The sequence below is a fragment of the Perca fluviatilis genome, chromosome 5 (assembly GCF_010015445.1).
Source record: "Perca fluviatilis chromosome 5, GENO_Pfluv_1.0, whole genome shotgun sequence".
Classification (NCBI taxonomy): domain Eukaryota; kingdom Metazoa; phylum Chordata; class Actinopteri; order Perciformes; family Percidae; genus Perca; species Perca fluviatilis.
In genome coordinates this window covers 23541107-23562029 of record NC_053116.1, presented here as the reverse complement: position 1 = coordinate 23562029, position 20923 = coordinate 23541107, and the positions used below count along the sequence as shown (strand labels likewise).

Sequence of the window (20923 nt, the reverse complement as noted above, 5' to 3'; positions counted from 1 at the left end):
TCCCTTTGGCTAGACAACACAAACACACACACACATACTACACACTGAGTATACCCCACCAGAAATTCAGACAAACTCCCAACTTCTCTCCGGTGCACACAAACGCACACTAGCACACACACCGACTCTACCATCATCCTCGTAGCCGTGGAACCTGCCTGCTATCTCCATTTGCTATATTTAGGCCGTGAGCGTAAGCTGTCTGAAATTGCCGGTAGTAAACTGTCATGGGTGTTTGTGGAGCAGCAGCAGCGTCTGTAATCGACTCTCAGTTCCATCTCAGGAGGAAATAGATGCTTCCAGCTGCCTCTGATGCCTGTCCCACATATAGGTGTCTCCAATGTCCTCAGACGTCAGTGATGCACCAGTGCAAACTCAGGAATGTCTGAAGAAAGAAACGGGAGACCAAATTCAATGTAATGTTTTTCACTGTCTCCCCTCAGGGAAAAAGGGCCACCTTGGGTCAGATGATGACAAGGAGGAGGAGGAGGATGATGATGATGATGATGATGATGATCTTAAAGATTTGTCTGACATGAGTGATGATGAGGAGATGGAGTGCGAAGACTCAGGTTGGTACAATATCCATGTCCAAAAAGAACCATACTGGTAGCACTAACACATTTGTAGGTTTTAAACATTTTAAAGGTGCTATGTATTTATTCATTTAGTATTCAGAATATACCGTATTACCTACTCCATCAGGTATTAGGGATAAAACTTAAAGGTGCAATTTGTAATACTTAAAAACATCCATAGTCTCGCTTTTGCCAGACCCTCCTCCAAAGCGTGCTGAAGGAGCATCCACTAAAATGTTGCTAGACGCTTATCTCGCATAGCGAGAGTAGCTAACGTTAGATGCTGGCTATATTGACAGTCATAGAAGCCCGTGCTCATGCGGAGCTCTGTACCCAACGGACAGGCACACTTAGAATTATGGTAGAAACCCCTAAAAGCACAACAACCTCTCCACCCGACTGAACACACTTTATTGGCTTAGAATTACGGCAACAATCGCTAAACACACCGCAAACTCACGGTCATCTCTTCCCTATTTACAGTCCCCCTCTTTTGGCTTAAAATAACTCACCGTTACAGCCTAAATAATTTACACGAATGTTGAAATGACATAAAATGCCCGTCCCTTGTAGCTGTGATAAATTAACCTAATGCTTAGCTACCTGTTCAAGATGAAATTAGCCAACTCAGCATCTTTTTGGGCTCTAAGCTGTCTCCATCTTTCAAATACATCTCCAATATTTACTCGGGATTTGTAACGTCTCTGGTCACGCAACTGTTAGAAACATGTCGTTTCGTTTTATCTCCGTTGATCCCGTTCGTTTGCTGCTTTCATGGCAGTACTTACTTTACAGCTGTAGCGCGCTGGGTTTACGTTTTTACAGGTACAGTATATCTGGCAACCCAGTCTGGCTGTCAAACTGGGGAGTTGATAACAACACACAGGCCAAAACATAAACCTAAATTCCATCGCGGAACAGAAATTTTAAAAGGACAAAATACTGGCATTAGCATTGTCAGAAAAGATAGTATTTCAACTTAGCATGTTTCCTTAATATCTGATGACTCATTGGGGTCATTTTTGGATTTATTACAGTAAATATATTACATATATTTTTGGAGATCTGCAAAGATTAGATGATTAACAAAAAAGCAACTATTTTAATAAGCAAATGGGGGGGAAAAGAAGCAGCAAAAACTACTAAATATTCCCTGATTTCAGCTTCTGCAATCTGAAGATTTGCTGCTTTTCTTAAGCTGCCTTCAGATGATAAGAAATTTGATCACCGTGAGGTAGGGCGCAGAGCACTTGCAGAGGCAAAGCGCCATCATAGACAAGCTAACTTGAGCATTGCATTTAGCTACGTTGTAAACTGTATACCTATTCACAAACATGGAAGCCCCATTTGACTGCTGACATTTCGCCATGCATCACTTTCCAAGCGAGATCATGGTATACTTTTAATGTTGTGATGGGGAACTAAACACAGAAAATGCGTTTTTCTTCCATCACTCTCTACCTCCCCTGCTTGCATGTTCTGGCTACATCCAGCTCAGTCCAGCTACGATCTTATTGGTTGCGCTTTCAAAGGTCAGCGGAAGGCCTCTTAATTACCTAATTCCTCAAATGAATAAACTAGTGTACTAGTGAAACTATCTGCTATCCTGTAAAAAACTGTAAGGGATGTCAAATAAAACATGTTTATAAACCAAAACATGAAATATATCTACATAGATCAGTCCAAAAGTCTAAATTAAAGTGTAATAAACCAAAGAACTGTTCTTTTGCACAACATCTAATGTAGCTATATGAACAGGAGCACAAGGTAAAAAGTAATGTAGAATTAACTTGGTAACCCAACAATTTTTATTTGAGGAAATAAATTAAGTAATTCAATTTTACTTTAACCTCCCCTTATTTATAAGCGATATATAATCATTTAATAAATGGTTTATAATATGTGTTAATGTATTTGTCAACAGCTACAACTCGTCCTGTGGACACCCTTAAGTAGAGGCTAATATATAAACAAATAATGGCAATATAGTAAAACAGATATTATAATAATAAAATATGCCTTCATAAGAAGCTATAATTGTTAAAAAAAAAAAATACTGTACATTAATAAACACTTAAAAAGGTCCTTATATCAAGTAACTTAATTTATGTGCAGCTATTATTCAAACAAATGTTTACCTCTTGGTAACTGCCAGGCATCATACATTCCCATGTGGCTGAATGTGAAGTAAAAGCTCTTCCTGTCTGTATTCTAGATGATGAAGATGGGGATGAAAAGGCCTCCAAGCCTCCTGAGCCGCTGTCCTCCTCTGCCCTGATAAAGCTGGCAGAAGGAGATGAGGATCTGGTGGAGGACCTGGAGCTGTCTGATGATGACTGAGGTTCATGGATGCACACACTCGAGCTTACCTGAGAGACTTTTATGCTCTCCACCTTATTACCCATCTATGTTTAGAATAATATTGGCCTTTTTGCTATTTTCTTTACTTTTGAATGTTGTATTACTTCACCTGTACAGTTCAAACATGTTTATGATGTAATTTTATTAAGCATTGAAATTGTAAAAAATAAAAAAAATAAAAAAAATTTAAAGAGCCCAGATTGTTTTCTCCATTTTTTTTTTAATGCTAATTAATTGAAGCGTGTACATGCATGTTGATGCACAAGTGCATCTGAAACGAGTCATTTGTGTCCTTCATGTGGACACCTGTAGGCAGCCCCAGGCTTTGTGAGGACGCGCTATTTGTAGAGAGCTATGAGCCAGGCCGAGCCAGGATGGGCCGGCCAAGAGGAGGGGTACAGAGAGGCGGGTGTTGAGCCCTGAGGCAGCAATGCTGTGCCAGGCTGGCAGGGTGGTGTCTGATGGTGTGCCAAGACTCTCTGCCCAGGTGGTAGAGCAGCAACACAGGCTGGTCTGTTTCTGTGCCAACTCCTTACCCACCCCCTGCCCAGACCACTATCTTCTCTTTCTGTGTATTCGCATGCTCAGACACGGTTTTCCTACTCCAACTTATCCCCTTTTCTTTCTCGACTTCGCTGCACCCTTCACCAGCATTCACCACTAAAGGTGGTATTGGCCTTTGTTGGCTGAACAATTATTGCATGCATTCACTGGTGGTACAATACATGGCAGAGGAGTTGTTTGACAAGGACTTAAACGCCACAATGGAAAATTTAAGAAACATTTTTGTCGTCGCTTTTTTTCTGTAGTCGTTTTCAGTGAATACAGAGCCGTGTGGTGCAGAGGCCCTGCCTAAAGCGAGGGGAAGTCCCAGTAGAGTGTGTAGTGCATACTGCTTCAGTGTAAACTCTTTGAAGGAGGTAGGTGAGTGTTTTTTATTTTTTTTTCTGGTTCTGGTCCTGTATGTGTGTGGGTGGATAAGGAGGGTCAGGTTTATCCCCACAGGCAGGGGAGGTCTTGGCCTGTGGCTGAACCTCACACTCTGACAGCTGGTGTTGACCTGAACAGTGCCCCGCCCCCCCCATGGGCCACCTCCCTTTTACACACACACACACACACATCAAGAGACTGCATACTCCCTCCTGCACGTTTTTACAGAAGAATGAGGCAGGCACACAAACAGGAGAGAAACGAGAAAGCAGAGGCATTTCTTTAGGATTTATTTCACCTGTGTGGTGAATAGAAAAATAGGATGAAGACAAAACTTTTGAAGGGAAATCTAGAGACCATTTAATTGCTTGCTTGCGTAGTTTAAGAAAAAAAAGAATCCATAACAAATTTAAAACACTTGCATTAAGAGCTTTGTTCATTTCTTTTCCCTGCAACCAAGATAAAACAAAGTAAAAGTATCTTTGGAATCCATCTTAAGGGCTAATTATAATTAATATCAATCTGCTTTATCTACTACATCAAAAGTCCTATAAATATTTTTTTCCTCATATTTATATGCTGAAGTAGCATTCAAGATTTGAGCGTCTTAATATTACACATAAAAAAAAATGGCAGAATAAGAGTATGAACAAAAGTACCACCAAAGTTCAGAAAGTCACATTTTGTCAGTAAAGAAAATCTTATTCGTGCAACTACATTTAACAAAAAGTACCACGTATGTTAACCTTCAGGATATTTTCATCTTAAGCATGATTCTGTACAAATTTTGCATGTTTTTCCTACCTCCCACAGTAGTCAACACAAGCATTCAATGACGTAAGCCACACCATAGCCGCCATTGAGGCTTTTCCACTTCAACATTTTTAAGCATTTGTATGTCTGTAAATGACAGCTCTACCTGTGTCACTCAAATACAGTCCATAATGTGAGGCACTAGCCTAGCATTTCCCTGTTGGACCAGTCTTTCTCTGAGACCATTAATGCAAAAAGAAGCAGGTTATGAAACATGATTTCAATTCCACACATCCGGTCATCTTTGGTATCGGGACAGTGGAATGCATAGTTGCAGTGATAAAAGGGACAGATCTGGTGCTGCTCAGCATATGCTTCAACTCCAGCCTCTTAAAAAGGCTGCTCCACACTGCTGTTTGGCCTCGGGGAAACAGGCGAGGGAGAGGAAAAAAGGGGAGCGGCGTCTTTTTTTTAATTCCTGGGTTGTGCAGGGCTTGTGGTGAGAGCAGTCCGAGAGACAAGAGAAAGAAAGTAAGTGAGCAGAGCTTCCTCCAGCCCAGGAAGGAAGGAAGAGTTTCCGCTAGCGTCTGACTGTCTGACTTGCAAGAATTTCGTATTTGTGGCAGGACTTCGCTCCTTTTTTTTTTTGGCAGGCTGTCTGCGACCAGCTGTCTCCTTTCCTCTTTTTTTTTTTCTCATTCTCTGTTCCTGTCGCTTCATGTGTCTCCCTTCCAACCCAGTTGGTTTGGATTCTGCTCAGCTGCAGCAACTGCAGAGGAACTCAGAAGCTGATTAGTTTGTCAGATACGGTTCAGTTGTCTTTTATTCCAGTCCAATATTTTCCACTAAATTTCAGCGTAAAGGTTCCAAGGTGGGGAGAGTCTGGTAAATAAGCAACCTCTAGGTCAGGTTAGTTTTATGCAGGTCTACCCTCCTCACACCTGCTTGTCCTCTCCTACGAAGGAGTTTTAGCCTCGTATCTTCCCACTACCGTGGAGCCGTTACCGTTTTCCTGCTTGGGGGAGGAGCACCCTGGGGTGGGGCCGCTGTACGGAGAGGAGCTGCTGCTGGTTGAGGTGGGTCTGTGGGGCAGGGACAGAGAGAGAGGAAGGGGGGTGTCCGATGCTGTGGTCAGGGGGTCCCGATCACGTTCTGGGGGGCGCAGTGTGGCAGAAGGTGGAAACGGGAACGCCAGTGGAAAGCCAGTCATGTAGAAAAGTCTGCCCACACGCCGTGCCACCTGAGGAGACGAGAGGAGACCATTTGACTGTCAGTACAGCCTGTTGATTGTTGTATAATGAACAAATACTGTATTTTAAACAGAGAGAGTAGAAGAGAGGCTGCAGTCTGGGGCTGGCTAGTTTTAAGGGAATAATCTATACTACGCTAGCAGTTTGTTTTGGGCCGATGGACAGAAACACATTCAAACACAAGTCCACTCAAACACACACGCAGGTCTGTGGTGTGTGTACCTGTGAGCGGATCTTGAGCGCAGGCCCCAGCTTTAGTCCCATGGTGTTGAGCAGGTGCTCCTCAGTGAGCAGCGGTAATGTCTCTCCATCAATGGCCTGCTCCCGAAACACCTGGCGGAGACACAGCTGCTTCAGCCACAGCCCCGACATAGACGCACACAGAAACACACTCGGCACACAAACCTACACATTCGTTCGCACAACCTACAAAAAAGTGACTCTATTCCAAAATGTTACATACCCATTTTGAGAGGTAAAACATTTTTACAATATAGGGGATGCAGTTGTGGAGAAAATGACTCTTAAAAAGGTTCAGATTTTCAACTGTCTCCTAATACAATATTCACATGCCCATTGTACATTGAGAGTGTTATTGGTCACTGGAATCTTTCCTCCTCTCAATACTGGCCATGAAGAAATCTATTACTAGCATCACTATAGTGTAAGTGATGAGAGGGATGCATTTCTAAAGTTCATCTGAAATTAATAAGAGGGAATGTCCCCAGATTGTATTTTAAAGGAGACTAGTACAGTGCCCGTTTGGAGCGCATGCCTGTTCGGAAAGGCCGATTGCTTGGTTCCCAATATGTAAAAAAAAACTTGGTAACACCCTTCACTTTACTGGCAGTATTGTTCAGTTAACTCACTTTACATCATCTTTGCTATCTATTTCCTCTCACTTTCCCCACAGCCGCAATTGTACGCTACTCTCAATATGGCACCGCTCTCTCGCCTTGTTCAAACACGCGCTGACGTCACTCACTCAACACATCTGCCATTCTCACTTACGCTACTCGTAACATGCTGCTTGCAGCGTTGTCGGGTGGCGTGGCCATTCGAAGCGTTCTAGAGAACAACTCATCCGATGGTAAATGTACTGCATTTATATAGCCTCTTTCACCTTACCGGACAAAGCGCTTAAAATTTGCCACCCATTCACATACACTGATGGATCACTACATGATGCGCCCGTAGGCTTGCTGCTGCTCCTCAGTCAGCGTGCTCGCACCCTTAGGCTCGCTGTGAGAACTTTTGCACATGCAGGATTGTTTGAAAGACACACACACCTACACACAACACACACACACACACACACACACACACACACACACAGTTCCTTGATTCAAAGTTAGATGCCCAATCGATTAGGCTGACTCAGACAGCTGAAGCCAGGTATTAGCTTCAGCTGAACTTTACAAATAATTTTTGTACGGAGAAAGGATTGTGGATTTTTGTCATTTGTTACATTGGAGTCACTTCCCACCACAGCTAATAACTCTTTAAACATACATATTGTCATGTGAGTATTCTTTGAAAACGATTTTTTTTTTTTAATATTTAGTTAAAGATTGATATAAATAAAGGTAAGATTGGTTCACTTTTCTCAAATTCTGGATATTTCATTTTGGAACAATATATGGCTATACACACAAATCCATACTTCATTCACACCCAGGCTATAGGTGTACATAAACTGCTAACTTGCCCTCATTCACACAAAGCCCACAGCTATGGCTGCAATTGTGAACATGACCATTCGTGCATCCACACATTCACACTAAACTTGAAACCAGTGTGTGTAGGTTTAGTGGTTCCACCTAATCATATGAGATGCCATTGAAAGTACTACAGTAGTGTTGCAGTATATATTATATCTTGGTCAATGTTCTTCTATGGTTAGTAGTCAGCCTGCCCCTGGCCTCCATCCCCTCCTCTCTCTCTCTTCCCTCTCTCTATGTCCTCACCTGTGTGTATTCAGCACATCCGGCCAGGCTGCTTATGAAGCCACACACGTCCTCCACACTCCACTTGCTGATGTCCTCCACAGGGTTTGCTGTGGCTGAGTCCTCCCCATCCATGAAGAGACCTCCCACAGAGCCTGAAAATGCAGCAGTGGGTGAAAATGATGTGTCAATATAAACACTGGGTACAAAGTTGCTATTAAGACTGAGGATCTTGCTGCCATTTTTTTAGTGATGCAAAATGTGAAAACTGCAAGCTTAAAAGTGTGCTGTCAAATTTTTTCCAGAATGCAGCTAAAACAATTTCTTTGTTCTGTGACGTTTAGTTATGATTAGTTTGATTTAAAGGTCCCATGACATGGTGCTCTTTGGATGCTTTTATATAGACCTTAGTGGTCCCCTAATACTATATCTGAAGTCTCTTTCCCGAAATTCAGCCTTGGTGCAGAATTACAGCCACTAGAGCCAGTCCCACAATGAGCTTTCCTTAGGATGTGCCATTTCTGTGTCTCTAGCTATTGAGGACGAGAGAGGGCGGGACAAGGTGGAGGGTATGGGTGTGGCCTTGACCTACTGCCACTTTTCTCGAGATGAACTGCGCCTCGCCTGTAAAGTAGACGAGAGCAGGCGGCAGCAGCGGGGGGCGGGGACAAAAATCCGCTCTCAAGTCGGACAGTTTTCCAGCTGACTCCAGCAGCCTTCAGGCTGAACAGGAAGTGCCTGAAACACTGTGGTCCGATTCCGATTTAATAAAATGTTATCAGACCCATATATCAGCTCCTACACAGTCTCCAGTTGTTTTTATTATGACAGAGTAGCTGTCAAAATTCTCTACATGCGATCTGTTGCTGATTTGAATTAACAACAGACTGTAGATGATCCGTAATCTGAACAGATTTAGTCTCTCTGACTTTTAAACACAACTATCAGCCTCAAAACATGTGTTCTGTACAGAATAAGCTTTTAAATCAGACAAATCACAGTTAAAATCCCTCCGATTGAAAATCAATAAAAAGTTTATATAAAACGTCATCATGTTGAGTCGATTCTGAACCAATCAGCTGTTCGATCAGCTGAGAGGCCGGCGTTTCCCAGCATGCACTGGGTCCGCCTGCATCCGCCTGGCTCTTGCAGTTGGAGAAAAGCAACTGCGCTGCCTGCGTCTCAGAACTGCGGCCGCCTTGGTCTCGTGAGATTATCGTTGCCCACGTGTGCATGACGTCGGACACAAATCTAACTGGCATGCATTGGGCGCCGATCGCCGGTGATCAATTCTGCGCAGATCTGGCTCATCTCGAACGAGCCTAATGTCTCTCTCCCATGGGTTGGCCAAATTCTCTGGGCAGGCAAAGCAGAGAAAGGGGAGGTAACCTGGCTGGTTATGACCTCAAGCAAGATTCCAGAACGGCTCATCTGAGCTTTCATTTTCTCAAAGGCAGAATAGGATACTCGGGGCTCGGTTTACACCTATCGCCATTTCAAGCCAATTGGGGACCATAGGCAGGCTGGGGGAACTCATATTAATGTTAAAAAACCTCATAAAGTGAAATTTACATGCCATGGGACCTTTAAGAAATAAATGACAATCAGGTGGAATTAGGTCAGTAACCTTAGCGGACTGATCTCATAAAGTGTCGTATGTATGACTGCTGTTTTTGCGTGTTATCAAGACGCATAATCTATTTTTTGGCGTGTTTATCAATGCCGTTTGGCCGCCATTGACCTACATTACGTGTGAATTTTCGCCGTAGCGAGTAGTATGAAACGACATAAGTCCGTGGATGGGTAAAATGCAGGACTTTCACCCAGGAGAGCTGGGATCGCGTGTGGCGTTTGTCAACTGTTTTTTTTTTTTCAATCAAAATTTCTTAGAGCCTGAGGTGATATCAATATTTTGCGAATTTTTGTGATATAAAAAAAAAAGAGAGAAGCTGTAAATCCTCACATTGAGAAGGTGGAACCAGTGAATGTTTGGTACTTTTGTTTCATAACTCATCAATAATAACTATTAATTGATGATCAGTTGTTGTGGAATAATCTTTTATTGAGATTTATAGATACATCAACAAATAGTTCAGCTCTGCTGACTGGATTTCAATCTTCTATAGTTAAGCTGCTTATGGTGAGAATTTGTACAGTGATAGGTTTAGTTAGTTTTTGGTAGTTTTCTTATTTATGTGAACAAACAACTCCCTCCTTTCTGCCCACGTGGCTGTGCTGCTGGTGGTGTGCACAAGGGTCACGCTGGGGTCAGAGGCAGGGCCCCTAACAGGGAGAGGTCTCCACACTGGAGCCACGCACACAAAGAGTGACGCTAATGGGTTTCACATGTCGGCTGTGTGTAGTGTGTAGTGTGTAGTGTGTAGTGTGTGTGTGTGTGTGTGTGTGAGAGACTGAGTCTCTTACCCGTGTGAAAGTAGGGGTTGGCGTAGGGGAATCCAATGGGCAGTGACTGGGTGTGAAGAGCAGGCAGCGGTGGCATGAACCCAGGTGGCAGGTGGTACTTGACGTCAGCCTTGCCCAGTCCAGGGGTGAAGAGGTGGCGACTGGGTGACTCTGTACCTGCTGAACTACAAGCGGCGCTCAGCCTGCCGGAGCTCTCTCCAGTCTCCTTGGCACTGTTACACACTCCCTTGCTGCCAGTCTCTTTACCCCCGTCTCTCTCCCTGTCCCTGGGTTTACTGCTGGATTTGACCCTGACACTGTCCTGCCTCTCCTCACACATCTCTGTCTCACTGTCCGAGTCCTTCATCTCCTCATCCTGCACCTCTGTGTCTCCCTCCCTTCCTCTGTCCTCTCTTCCTCCTGTGGAATCCTCAGCATGGAGCTGTGTCTGGGGGGCCCTGCGGGGGGCCTTCCTGGATTCGGGATCTAGCCCAGCGGTGGATCTCTGTGCCTGGGTTTCTTTGGGTGTGGAGGGTGGCCCTGGTTGTTGATGCTGGTGGTGGTTGAGGGTTAGGAGGGGTGTGGCTGCCCCATGGCGAAGCACTAGCATTGCATTTGAGCGGCGGGCCAGTTCCTCACGGAGCGGATGGCCCTCTGGGATGTCGTGGAGACTCCGCAGGGCTGGATGGTCAGGGGGCAGGCCGGAAGGCAGAGCTCCCAAAGTGTCGGAGCCCAGAAGACGTTGCTGCTGTTGTCGCTGGTGGAGACTTTCCAACTCTTTCTGTCTCAGCAGCTCTGCTGACATCTCAAGTCTAAGGCAGTGAAACATACAGGGACTTCAACGTGCAGGCCAAATGTTTAAAATGTCTTAAAAAAAACTACTTTATTGATGACACAATAAACCCACGCAACAAAACTTTTTTTTTTGCTGTCATTATTTACTATTACACATGGCTGCCATGATTACACTATTGTTACATACTGTAACATTACAACACACACACCTGGCCAGATTCTGCTTCCTTAGCATCTCCTGTTGCCGAGCAAAGAGCTCAGCTTGAGCTGGTTGGAGGAAACCATAACCTGTGATAAAAACAGCAAGAAAATGCATACCTGTAAGCAAAAATGTATAAAGTCAAAGTGACATGCAAGCTCCCAAAATGCAAATCGATGAGAAAACATGATAAAGGGTTACCAAAATCTCTCTCTCTCTCTCTCTCTCTCTCTCTCTCTCTCTCTCTCTCTCTCTCTCTCTCTCTCTGCAAAAAAACTATTCTTTTTAAGATTATTTTTTGGGGGATTTTCCCTTTATTTTTGAAAGTGGATAGACATGAAAGGGAGAGAGAGAGATGGGGGGATGACACGCAGCAAAGGGCAGCAGGTTGGATTCGAACCATGTGCCGCTGCAGGACTCAGGGGTGAGCTAGAGGTCGCCCCCCCCAAAAAAAAAAACTATTCTACTTGATTGTTCACTGCAAGTTATATCCTGCAACTATTGTACTGTTATACAATTTGAAATTATAAAACGGGTAGCTCAAATCAAGTAATCTGATTGGTTCATAGCCATGACAACCACATAACAACGGCTATAATTCAAATTCCTTTGCACAACAAGTATTACTCCATGGCGGGAAAAAAAACTGATACAAAGTAGCCTAACAAAGTTAGCTAGTAGGCCTAAAGGATGCTACAAAATGGAAATATTTAAGGTGAACTTCAATCTCCTGGGTGGCCTGACAATGGAAGAGTGGATTGAGGACTGCCCAGCTCCAGAAAAAAATCCACCTGCTAAATGACATGCAAAGCTATGTAAAGAGGAGGTTGACCAACTAGAGAAAAACCAAAATGAACTAAACACTGTTAAGCAAATAAAATGGACTGTCAAGTGCTTTGAAGACTGGTGTGCAGAAAAAGGTTTAGTTTTAGACCTTAAGACAGTATCAAAGAAGCGAGTCAATGAAATTTTGTGAGATTTTTATGCGACTGTTAGAAACGGTAATGGTGAGCTCCATGGCCTGAGCAGCTATGTTGGTCTCTTTGCTGGACTTAACCGTTACATTAATGAGCCACCGCTCAGTCGGTCCTGGTGTCTCCTCAACGACACGGAGTTAACGTACAACAATGTATTAATCTGCATTGTTAAAACATTAATCACTGCCTCCGCAGCACCATGATCTGTCACCATCTAATGCAGGTCTTGAAACAAGACAGATTATGGCCGGAAATGGCCATAAGCGCGAAACCTCTCTCCAGAGCTATTGGCGACCGAAACTCGGTGACCGGAGAAAGTGGAGCAACATCCTTACCACTTCAAGCAACCTCTGCCTAACAAGAAATGCAAGCCTACAAACTGTTTTCAAAGTCATTCCACTGATGCCAGACAGTTTTTCAGTGGTTGCACAATAAACATCAACATACAAATTAATGTAAAAAACTGTTAAATATGTAATTAATATAACACTTGCCTGTGATGAAAAAATAAATATGCTAGCGGGTATGTTCCATAGCAACCGCCTCGGCGGCCAGCACAGTAGGGACTATTTTTTTGTATTTACTGTTTAAGCAATAGCTCACAGGCCGTGTTATGTTGTGATTATATCACAGCAAATGGGTGTATTACCTTCATATCAGTGCAAATATAAAAAAAGATATATTTGTATTTGTAGTATACATGCTATGCATCCGCATTGGTACTGTGCATTAGTATCTATTTAGCCTTAGCATGATTTATGACTCACCAGGGGCCTGGCAAAGAGCAGAGGGCATGCCCAGGAAAGGAGGCCGCAGGTGATGTCCTAAGGCGATGTGAGGGGCAGTTGGAGGGGACAGTAGGGGTGGAGGGTGGGACAGTTCTCTGTGGACACAAATGTGAAAATGACAACTCAAATTCAGTTCGGATTTCACACCGGATGCTTTAAAATGACCAAAGTATTCAGCGTGGAGGGATGTATAATGTGCGTTTCTCTACGTTAAAAGAATATTTTGTATGTCTCAACTCTTTTCTTTGTGCGTGTGTGCATGCTGCCACACCAATGTATGCGGTGTATTTTTATCAGTGGAGCTCCAGAGGCCCCTGTGTCGCCCCAGTGCCTCATCAGTCTTGTCACGCCGCAGCAAGCGCCGCTGGCCATTGCTGTACCCTGGACTGCAGCCTTCCCTTCCTCTGCTGCCTCACACATACACACACGATACATACACAGAAACACATACACACAACTCTAGACCCACACACATAATGAGGGCTGAATGCACAATACCAGTGTGTCATGCTCCGACAGCTGGGGCGGCCCCTGCGTCTTGACCGGGGCCACGGGCTGAAGGACCTTCTAATTAACACTCATCCCTCCTCTCTTCTCTCCCTTTTTTACGCCCTCCTCTCCATTTCCCTCCCTCTCTCCCTCTCACTCTCTAGGCTGCATTCAAACCGTTGAAAAGATGGATCGTCCTGCAACCTCTGCTTCTGAAAAGGCCTCTCCATTATTGGCTTCGTCTTTTGTCCTCCTTGAGGCGCCTCTCACCTTTCTCCCTCTTTCTCTCTCTCTCGCCGTCTCTTGTTCTGTCTTAACCATCTTTTTTCTGTTCTCTCTACTTCTTTATGACCTCGGAAAATCTGTCTTGTTAACTCCTTTCTTGTCTTCCACCTTTATTCCTTTCGCCTCTCACTATGTATTTTTCTCTCCCCCTCTTCATCACTCCATCTCATCCTGTCTCTTCACCGCAGCCTTGTCTTGCCTCTTTGTATTTCTTACAGTTTCTCTCCCACTTCTTTTTTCACTGTACTCCTTTCTCCCATTCTATCATTTTCTCTGTTTTTCTCTCAGTTTCAGGCACATCTTCACAAGTACAGGGACATGGTTTTGAGGAAGCAGATAAAAAGCTGTCAGAAGAGTGAGGCATCTGCACCTTGACCCTTTGAAAGTGTCAAAGTGTGGATTATGATGCTCTATGCCCGCTCGGTGTCTCAAACCACAGCTGTTTCCAAGGCCTTTCCTGAGCTCACTCCCTAGCTACCCACACCTCTCCTCTTTCCTCTCCTGTGCCTCATTTCTCTCTTCCTGAGCTGCTGCTATCACACCAATCAGAGCTCAGCTGTGTGTGACTGCCGCCGCACAAAAGCATACATGGGAAACAAGTTAAGGAAAAAAACAAAATCAAAACCAACACTGGGACGCATGCAACCGCAAATATTGTTTTGCAACTGTTCAAATTCGCTAGCGCCTGCATGTCTCCCGCCTCACTAAATGGTGAGGGAAAAGGAGAGGGAGGGAGAAACTGCAAGAAGGGAGGGCACGCATACTAAAGCGGGGAGATGAGATGGGGGGTTTGAGCCAGTACTGAGAGGATGGTGGTGTGTTGGGGGGAGGAGGGGAAATCATTCATCGATCGCCTCCGCCGCTGAAATGTTAATGCTAATCGTATAACCGCTCTCTCCGGCGGTGCCTCGCACTCCAGTGGCAGCTCCAATTAATCTTGGGTGAGGGCTACGGCGCGTGACCCTAGAGCCGCGAGCCGGGGCCCCGCTAGCCGCTGCTTATGTAATTACACCGCCCAGTGTGTAATCACCTGGCCTAATCCCTCGGGGCTAGCAATTAGCCTTGCGACGCACAGTTCCACTAGGCTAAGGCGCCCGCAAAACTCCCATCCACCCCCGCTATGGCTCCCGCATGCCAAACTCCCATCACCCCCCACCCCACTTTCTGATACTCCCTCCCTTTCTTCCCTCTCCTTGCACCGCCTACCCTTGCCTAGCGTTAGCCCGCAGATGAATAACGGTCAATTAAAGCTGCATGACTGGGGCTGCCAGGCGTCTGCGCCACCATAATTAGGCCTAATCACGGGGAGTGAGAGAGACGGAGAGAGAGAGGCAGAGAGAGAAGGGGAGAAAGAGTGTGTCTGACACTCCCCTCTACTCCCTTCCTTCATCTCTCCCTCTCTTCCTCCTTTTATAGGAGGCAATTTTAAGGGAGGAGTGGCAGAAATTAGTTGTTTTGCTCTCGGGCTCCGTGTGTGTGCGCGTGTGTGTGTGTGTATACATGTCTGTCTGTGTGTGTATGTGTGTGTGTGTGTGTGTGGTTTTCTTTTTGCCCTATCTGTGCATTTTGTTGGCAAACCACTAACATGCTGTAAAAAGACAAGGCAATAACACTCACACACTAGTTGTTGCATGAGACTGAAACTAGGCAGATTCACAAATGCAAGGTGGGCTCATAATCAAAACCTATACGCAAAACTATATTCCTGCCTCCCCCCCTCTCTCTCTCTCTCTCTCTCTCTCTCTCTCTCTCTGCCTGCAGTGAGGCCAGGGGCTCCTGGGGAATTCACTGGTGTGTGACGACCTGTCAGAGTGGCGACAGCGGTCCTGTCCCGCAGCAGCCCAGGCAGTGTGTATGTGTGTCCGGGTGTGCGTGTAGGGGTGTGTGTGTGACAGGGCTGCCCTTAATGACGGGAGCGTGGGGGGATTAGGAGCGCTGCGCGGCCGCCTTCGGCTCCTTCTCCGCAGGAACACATTTACACAGGAAGCTCATTAAAATGGATGAGGCTCCCTCCACGCTCGTTCTCTCTCTCTCTCCCTCCCTCCTTCCCCTTATCTCACTCTCTCCCTCTCTCCGTCACTTCGTCCTCTCGCCATCTCCTCTCTTCTGTTTCGCTCCCCTCTCTTCATCCCCATTTTAAGCTCCAATGTTTTCCACTTCCTCTCTCCCCCTTTCTCTTTACTTTTCTCCATACCTCCCGTATTTGCCTTGCAGATGCTTGGTGAGCTTAGTGCCATTTAAGGCCAGACAAATGGAGCGCCAGGCTCTAAGCCCATCGAGCGGCCCTAATGATTTGTTTTTAACAATGGACCCTAATGGGCCCCAGATAATCAATGATGAGGGGTCGATGGAAAGGTGAGCCACGAATAGAGTTAGAGAGGGAGAGAGTTTCCATCAATTACATTCTCAGCCTCGGATTTTCATTCTGTCTCAGTTTTATTTTCTTTAACTCGACAATTATCTCGATTTTAATTTTCAGGTTCTGTGTATTTTATGGGGGGTGGGTACAGTCTGGCCTTTAGACACACATGTACACTACATAGCCAAAAGTATGTGGACATTACACCCACGTGAGATTGTTGAACATCTCATTCCACACATATGCGCATTAATATGCGGCTATACGGGAAGGTTTTCCACAAGATTTGGGAACCTGGCTGCAGGGTTTTTCTCCCATTCAGCCACAAGAGCATTAGTGAGGTCAGGCTCTGATGTTGGGTGATAAAGCCTGGCATAAATTCTGCAATTCAGTTCATCCCAAAGGTGTTGGACACATATCCACCTACATATGTAGGCCATTTAAGTTCTTCCACACCAAACTGAGAAATACATTTCTTTATGGGGCATTGTCATGTTGAAACATGGGGGGTCTTCCCCAACTGTTGCCACAAAGCACACTATTGTCTAAAAAATATACCTTTTATGATGATGCATTACGATTTCCCTTTATAGGAAGTAAGGGGCGTAGCCCAAAATATAAAGCATCCCAATACCAAAAGGTACACAAAATTATGTATCCACATACTTTTGGCCCTATAATGAATGTGCACATGAGTACAGTATGTACAGGTAAAACATCATACAGGTTTTGCATCACTCCTTGTCTGTTTCAATTCTTGCATTCTCTCATTTGGACAATCGTACAAGTTGGAAAGGGCACTTCAACATATTTTCCTTATTAACCCCTCTTTTTTATTCACTCAAAAACATACTGAGAGTTAAGGGGTTAAAGAGAAGGCAGTGGGAGGTAGAGGGGGACGGAGTGAGTAGAGATGGATGGATGGATGGAAAAGGGAGGGAGGGAGGGTGACTGTCCCCGGTCCTGTGTGGCTAATTACTCTATGGGCTGTCAGAGAACAGCCGCGGCTCACTGACTACATTCACACTGCATTACTGGCCTCTCACAAACACACACACACACACACACACACAAATTAGCAGACATTCACACAAACAAACCCAAATTCAATCCGCATAGATGAGCGCGCATGCAGACCGCCAGCTTGAAAAATGGAACAAACAAACACAGGCAAACAATCAGCCCCCCCTCCTCGCCTGAACACACACACACACACTATATACACCCCCACAGCCTCCCAGAGCTGCACCACACAGCGCCTGGCCGCTCTGCTTCCTGCTTATATCCCCACCACAACCCCTTTCCACCCCCTTCTCTGTCTCTCTCTCTCTCACACACACACACACACACACACACACCCTCCCCTCCCCTGCTGCCGCACCGCCGGCCCATTATCGATCCCCCGCCTCTCCCTGCGCCACATAAATAATCGACAAGCAATTACCCGCCCACTCCCGCTGCCCCCGGCTTTGTTTGGGAGGCGCAGGGGCCAGCGCTGGGGGGAGAGGAGGGAGGAAGAGCCGGGGATGCAGGCGTGCAGCTCCACAGTGGTAGCCAAGAGGTTATTGGATCCTTAGTTTAACCATGTATCACACACACACACACACACAGGCATGTACTACAGCACACTGAAAAAGCTAAATATGAGATCAGATCCTGCTGAGGAAGATAGGAATGGCTGGAAGAATGGGAAGAAAAGTGCAGTGGTCTGGTGATGCAAACTGGCAGGTTATTAAGTCCTTCTACAGTTTCTCCCACTGACAAGCTTTTTTTGAAAAATCTGAACATTGTTGCATTGTAATTTCCACATTTACATGTGCTCACATCAACTGGGGCCTCTTATGCAGTATGTGTGTATAGGATGTGGGTGTTGGGCTTGGTCATTAATGATGAATGATGAATAATGCTGGTATTGCAAGCAGGGCAGGGTTGCCATTTCTATAGCTAGTAGTGTGGCCAGTCTGACGTAGAGATTTCGGTTGCATGTGACTGTGTGTTTGCATCCGTTTCTAACCTGTCAGTGTAATGTGCGTCCCGGTGCTGCGGCAGACCCTGTTTGCGTCTCTGGCTGGATGAGGAGGAGCTGCCCGCAGAAGGCAGGTGAGCTTCTAAGGCCGCTGGATTCCTAACCGCTGCAGCCAACGCCTCCTGGCGAGCACGCAGCAAGTCTGAATAAGGAGAGAAGAGACAAAACAGGGAAAGCACAGCGGAGAGAGAGAGAGAGAGAGAGAGAGAGAGAGAGAGAGAGAGAGAGAGAGAGAGAGAGGGAGAGAGATGGGAAGATGCAAGTTGACATGATAAAGATGATGAAGGATTAAGTTGAGGAAAGAAGTGAGAGAAAAAAAGCAGAGGAGAGGCAAGAATTGAAGGGGAGACAGAGAGGGGAGGATAAAAACAAATTTAGTATCGAGCTGCTCACAGTAAGATATTAACAGAAACTCAGCTTTGCACTTTGTATTTTTAAACAGAAAATCCTACTAACTTTACATTTCACCAGCTTGCAGTTGATGGCTTATGTTGTGTTGCACATTAGCTGTAAGGGTGAACATTACAAGTTTTCAGGCAAAATAGCAGAAGTGAAGCGTACTTTAAAAAGTTGCTTGTTGTCCCATCATGAAGGATGTAGGGCTAAGTATAAAGGTAGCTCATAAAAACACCCAATAAGTATTTTTTTTCATTTATACTGGAAATGATTGTTATGCGTTTTCTAATCCCCATGTTACATCCATATACGCATTCAGACACTTATGAGCACATAAACGTACACACACTGAACAAGGATAAATAAAAACATAACATTTTGGCAGGGGTGTATGAAATTAGCACATAGTGCCAAGTCCATCTGTCACACTTTGGAATTGAGCTGACCAGTTTCAAGCAAATAAAGAGGTGGAAGTGGAAAAAATAGAAAGGCTAGAAAGACAGGATGAGAAAATGATGGTGTGATGTTTTCAAAACAAATAATGACCAGTGTTTTTTGTACGATAGATACAATACTTTATTTACCCCTCCCCACCTCCGCCAACATCACGCCTTCTCCCTCTATCTCTGCTTGCCCCCTCTTTCCACCTTCTGCCCTCAACCACTCGCCTCATTCCATCTTTTTCTTTGCTCATCCCCTCTATCCCTCTCCCAGCAATGGTTCTCTCTCGCTCTCGTAGGAGAAGAGGCCTCATCATTATCAGCCAGGCCAGGCCACACCAGGAGACATGGCTTCTAATGAGAGAAAAATCCATGCTGCTCTCACTCTACCCCTCTCTCTGCCTCTCTCTCTCTCTCTCTCTCTCTCTCTCTCTCTCTCTCTCTCTCTCTCTCTCTCTCTCTGCTCTTCTCCGCTTCCCCTCCTCCTCCCCCTCTTTTTTAATTAGACAGATCCCTCGGGAGCTAGGGGCCATTTCCGCCGCCGGTACGGGTGTGACGTGTGTTTGTGTGTGTCTGTGTGATTTAGGTGCTTGCATGTGCGTGCCTGTGTGTGTGTGTGTGTGTGTGTGTGCATGCGTGCGTGCGTGCGCGCTGAAGCAGTTGAGCGGGCGCCGGGTGGGGGGGGTCGAAGCGACAGATATTAATGCAGCCTAGCTCCGGTGTATCGATCTGTTTGCTGCGCCAGGCCGCAGGGGACTCGGTTGGCGGCAGACAAGGGTGTGTGTGTGTGTGGATAGGTGGGGGGGGGGAGTGATAAGGGAGGGATCAGAGGGAACTGGAGCCCCAGAGCACACACACAAACACACACAGACACACACACACACACACACACACACACACACACACACACACACACACACACACACACACACACACACACAGTCTGTTGTGCAGTACATAGTTCAGGGATGACAGGGTGGAAGAGTTGACCTCTATGAGTTTTCTGTGGTCACAATCCCACCTCACCAATTATTTTGTATGACTGCGTCAGTTGAAGCGATTTAGTATTTCACTTCCATATAGTTTGGGGACTTCCGAGGGAGAGATTTAAAAAAAGAATGGTAGAGATCTATGCTGCAGAACCCAAGATATACTGACTATATTGCAGTCAAAATGTAAGAAACCCTAACTTTGGGCAGCAGACCTTAATTAGTTGAGCTCTTAAAACACTGTAACCTACAATTCCCATGATGCAACTGAACAGCGTCTTTCGCTACTCTCCCTGCCTTGTAAACACCAATGTCTTTTTAACTCTACCTCCCCAGTTTTTAACGCAAGCTGTGTACTTTCTACAACTTTTTCCACAGACTGAGTAATACTGTGATTATTAAATTGACTTTAACCAGGCTCAAAGCCAGAAAAATACTGAGGTTATGAGTCCAAATTCCACCAGCTGAACCCCACTGACCTAAGCCACAAACCAAACTGTGAGGACTTTTAAAAAATCTTACACTTCATTAATTTATTTCACCGTTCAATTATATTTTCTTTCATTTTAAAATGTTAAATTCTATCACAATTACTTTTTTACACTGCTAGGTATGTAATTGTGGTAAAAAAAAAAAAAAAAATTATATTTCAGTCAAAGATATTTAGTGTAGATTTGAAGTCTTCAATGGTAGCTAGGGCCCTGACTTTGATGTACAGTTAGTCAGGTGCTCCTTTAAACCCAAACAATACAAGCTGTATAAAACAGTGGAAATTCAAATGTATCTTGATAAATTCTCTGCCTATTTCTCCATTTCGCTTCTTTTTTTTTTAAGATTATTTTTTGGGGCTTTTCCACCTTTAATTTTTGACTGGACAGCTAGGTGAGAAAGAGGGGGAAGACATGCAGGAAATCATCACAGGTCGAATTCGAACCCTGGACCTCTGCATCGAGGTATAA

The 20923-nt window shown here is 45.1% G+C and overlaps 2 protein-coding genes across 5 annotated transcripts in view; one reads left to right on the top strand and one right to left on the bottom strand.

The window, feature by feature from the left end:
- noc2l (NOC2-like nucleolar associated transcriptional repressor) overlaps window positions 1-3133 on the top strand; it is a 29356-nt gene extending 26223 nt beyond the window's left edge. Inside the window, exons 17-18 of the mRNA XM_039801926.1 lie at window positions 444-572; window positions 2794-3133. Of these exons, the coding sequence (XP_039657860.1) occupies window positions 444-572; window positions 2794-2918 (254 nt within the window). The 3' untranslated portion in view covers window positions 2919-3133. The remainder of the gene's footprint in view (window positions 1-443; window positions 573-2793) is intronic.
- A 1009-nt stretch (window positions 3134-4142) lies between these two features.
- samd11 (sterile alpha motif domain containing 11) overlaps window positions 4143-20923 on the bottom strand; it is a 55566-nt gene continuing 38785 nt past the window's right edge. For 2 of the 4 annotated variants that reach the window (XM_039801922.1, XM_039801925.1), the window contains exons 7-13: window positions 18128-18281; window positions 12960-13075; window positions 11226-11304; window positions 10243-11033; window positions 7840-7973; window positions 6095-6205; window positions 4143-5862 (exon numbers count right to left, since the gene is read on the bottom strand). In XM_039801922.1, the coding sequence (XP_039657856.1) occupies window positions 5578-5862; window positions 6095-6205; window positions 7840-7973; window positions 10243-11033; window positions 11226-11304; window positions 12960-13075; window positions 18128-18281 (1670 nt within the window). In that variant the 3' untranslated portion in view covers window positions 4143-5577. The remainder of the gene's footprint in view (window positions 5863-6094; window positions 6206-7839; window positions 7974-10242; window positions 11034-11225; window positions 11305-12959; window positions 13076-18127; window positions 18282-20923) is intronic. The other 2 variants (XM_039801923.1, XM_039801924.1) reach the window with 2 other exon arrangements.